Raw genomic sequence first — 3,576 nt, 5'->3', positions numbered from 1 at the left:
CTAGTCACAGCTTCTCAGAGCTCTCTCAGCCCCACCTACCTCACAGAGGGTGTTTGTTGTGAGGGGGGAAGGGCAAGGAGATTGTCAGCCCCTTTGAGTCTCCTGCAGGAGAGAAAGGGGGGAATATAAATCCAAACTCCTCCTCCTCCTCCTCCTCCTCCTCCTCCTCCTCCTCCTCCTCCTCCTCCTCCTCCTCTTCTTCTTCTTCTTCTTCTTGTTCTTCTTCTTCTTGTTGTTCTTCTTCTTCTTGTTCTTGTTCTTCTTCTTCTTCTTGTTCTTCTTCTTCTTCTTCTTCTTCTTCTTCTTCTTCTTCTTCTTCTTCTTCTTCTTCTTCTTCTTCTTCTTCTTCTTCTTCTACCACCGTCTATGTACCACCTTAGTGATTGGCTAGTCCCCTCCCGGGAGCCTGAGAGTAGGGGAGTTGGGGACTGGACGTCAGTATAATATTGGTTTATGGGTTATGTTGCTGCTTCTGTTTTAAAGGGATTTTAACTGTGGTTACTGTATTTTAATCTGTATTGTTGGATTTGATATATTTGACTTTGTTGTTGTTTTATTGTACTCCGCCCAGAGCCCTTCGGGGATTGGGCAGTATACCAAATCCAATAAATAATAATAATAAAGTCAGGAAGCCAGTTCTGCTGGATCTGGCTTCCGCATTCATTTTTATCCCCTTGTGCTCCCCAGTATCCCCCCCTCCCAAATTTCCAGAGAAGGTGTGAAAGTAAAGTGTGAACAAGGTTGTTGGTGAAAGCAGGCGTCCCAAGGCCGAAGCAGAGATAGTCGGATAGCCTCCTGCTGACCTCTGTTTCTTCCGCCTTCCCCCTCCCGGAGGCTCAGGCAAGGGCAGCCAAATCCAAATCCAAAACCTTTATTAGGCATAAAACCGGTGTGTGTCAAGAATTCCAAATACAATAAGAAGATCATTATTGCGCAACTTGCAGTACACAGAGTAAAAATATAGCAAAAGCTTCAGAGATTTCAACATTAGAGTTATTTAGAAGCTTAGCCATTTTTATTTTATCAGAAATTAGCATAAATCCTGTTGGTCATACAGTTCTCAAATCAGTTCTGATGTTGTTGTATTTTGAACAATGAAGCAGAATATGAGAAAGAGTATCAGTTGTATCAGGACAAAATCGACCGCAACGCTCATTTTGTGGGATACTAGAGAAGCGACCTTGAAGATGTACTGACGGAAAAGAGTTACACCTGGCTCTAGTCATGACCCATCTGCAATTGTAATTAACAAGTTGTTGCAGGTATATAGCAGGGCTGGATTTCGGAGGGATAATCCCAAAGAATATTGGAGAGCAAGAGCTTTGCGCTTTGCTCAGGAGAAATTGATATTCTTGATCAAATAATCTAGTCTTTAAGCGATGGTAAATCTCCGGAGCGGTGAACATTTGTAGGGCCTCCACAGCCTAGTTAGCTACATCTGCAAGCATGTAGAAATCGATCAAACAGAGGGTAGATCCATTAACATGTCAGAGAGCTGGTTACAGTGTGAAGCATAGATCAATCCCCATACAGCGGAACCGGTACTCCCTCACGCGTGAAACCCATCACATGTGGCGCCTCGCTGACTGATTCCAGGAAAGGCTGGTGCCATCCTTGAGGCTGGGGTTGCCAGAAGTCAGCTTCAACTTGTCAGCGCTTTACACGCAACGGAAATGTCATGGCTAACAGTGTTTTGTTCTTGTTTTGCTTCAGGGATTTGCGTGACTTCGCTGTACACGTAGCTCAATGACGGCCATCTTGGAACGCATCAGCACCCTGTCCGTCAGCGGGCAGCAATTCCGCCGTCTCCCGAAGCTCCTGGAGGAAGGCTTCCCCAAAATGCCCGGCACGGTCGAGGAATCGGATGTGCCCCAGCTCTTCCGGGAGCCGTACATCCAGGCCGGCTACCGCCCCATGGGTCAGGAATGGCGCTACTATTTCCTCAGTCTCTTTCAGAAACACAACGAGGTGGTCAACGTCTGGACCCACTTGCTGGCCGCTTTGGCCGTGCTGCTGAGGTTCAACACCTTCGCCGAAGCCGAAAAGCTGTCCGTGGAGGTCCACTCCTTGCCTCTCCTCATCTTTGTTCTCTCCTCAGTGACGTATCTGACGTGCAGCCTCTTGGCTCACCTCTTGCAGTCCAAGTCGGAGATGTCGCACTACACTTTCTACTTCATAGACTACGTCGGGGTCAGCATATATCAATATGGGAGCGCCCTGGCCCATTTCTACTACAGCGCTGACCAGGCCTGGTACGACAAGTTCTGGCTCTTCTTCCTCCCGGCGGCCGCGTTCTGCGGCTGGCTGTCCTGCACTGGTTGCTGCTACGCCAAGTACCGTTACCGGCGACCTTACCCCATCATGAGAAAAGTGTGTCAGGTGATCCCAGCGGGGCTGGCGTTCATCTTGGACATAAGCCCCGTGGCGCACCGCGTGATTGTCTGCCACCTCGAAGGCTGTGAGGAGGCAGCGGCCTGGTACCACACATTCCAGATACTCTTCTTCCTCATCAGTGCTTATTTCTTCTCTTGCCCGGTTCCTGAAAAGTACTTCCCGGGTTCCTGCGATATTGTCGGCCACGCTCACCAGATTTTCCACATCTTCCTGGCCATCTGCACGCTCTCTCAACAAGAGGCCATCTTCTTGGATTACAAAAACAGGCACGATGTTTTCCTCAGGCGTCACAGTCCCCTTTCTGTCATCCTGTCCTGTGGCTCCTTCTTTGGCCTAGTGGCATGCAGTGCTGTTACTGCGCATGTCTTGCAGCGCAGAATAAAGCTGGAATTGACCAGAAAGGAAAAGTGAGGGTGTGTCACATGGGCAGGACCCATTATGCATGGAACACGTACCCTGACGCTCTTTGCTCCGCAATGGTGTCGCAGTGGGTTCTCCTTGCATTTCTCCGTTCACACACAAGGAAGCAACCCCACTATCTGCAGCGCAGTGTGCAGTCATTTTGCCTGCCCACACCCGTGGGGTCATTTCCAGATTGCCGCTTTTCTTCCAAAACCCTTTAATTTTAAAAATTCTTTTATTGTTAATTTTTTTTAAAAAAACCGATTTTCTTCCAAAACCCTTTAATTTTTAAAATACTTTTATTGTTAATTTTTTTAAAAAAAACGATTTTCTTCCAAAGCTCTTTAATTTTAAAAATGCTTTTATTGTCAATTTTTTTTAAAAAAACGATTTTCTTCCAAAGCTCTTTAATTTTAAAAATACTTTTATTGTTAATTTTTTTTAAAAAAACGATTTTCTTCCAAAGCTCTTTAATTTTAAAAATTCTTTTATTGTTAATTTTTTTTAAAAAAACCCGATTTTCTTCCAAAACCCTTTAATTTTTAAAATACTTTTATTGTGAATTTTTTTAAAAAAACCGATTTTCTTCCAAAGCTCTTTAATTTTAAAAATTCTTTTATTGTTAATTTTTTTTTAAAAAAACCATTTTCTTCCAAAGCTCTTTAATTTTTAAAATACTTTTATTGTTAATTTTTTTAAAAAAACCATTTTCTTCCAAAACCCTTTAATTTTTAAAATACTTTTATTGTTAATTTTTTTTAAAAAAACGATTTTCTTCCA

At 44.0% G+C, this 3,576-nt stretch overlaps 1 protein-coding gene across 1 annotated transcript; it reads left to right on the top strand.

Annotated features, from left to right (window-relative positions):
* The first annotated feature begins 1,746 nt into the window (after window positions 1-1,746).
* Window positions 1,747-3,043, top strand: PAQR8 (progestin and adipoQ receptor family member 8). The gene has a single exon (XM_048482402.1). The coding sequence runs from the start codon at window positions 1,747-1,749 to the stop codon at window positions 2,803-2,805; it is 1,059 nt and encodes a 352-aa protein (XP_048338359.1). The 3' UTR covers window positions 2,806-3,043.
* Window positions 3,044-3,576: the final 533 nt, after the last annotated feature.

This window comes from Sphaerodactylus townsendi, unplaced genomic scaffold (genome assembly GCF_021028975.2).
Source record: "Sphaerodactylus townsendi isolate TG3544 unplaced genomic scaffold, MPM_Stown_v2.3 scaffold_1610, whole genome shotgun sequence".
Lineage (NCBI taxonomy): Eukaryota > Metazoa > Chordata > Lepidosauria > Squamata > Sphaerodactylidae > Sphaerodactylus > Sphaerodactylus townsendi.
Note: the sequence above shows the minus strand (reverse complement) of the source record. Positions and strands in the feature narration are given on the sequence as shown.

Coding starts and splice junctions, on each gene's coding strand:
- PAQR8 (XM_048482402.1), top strand. CDS start 1,747: ATGACGGCCATCTTGGAACGCATCAGCACCCTGTCCGTCAGCGGGCAG.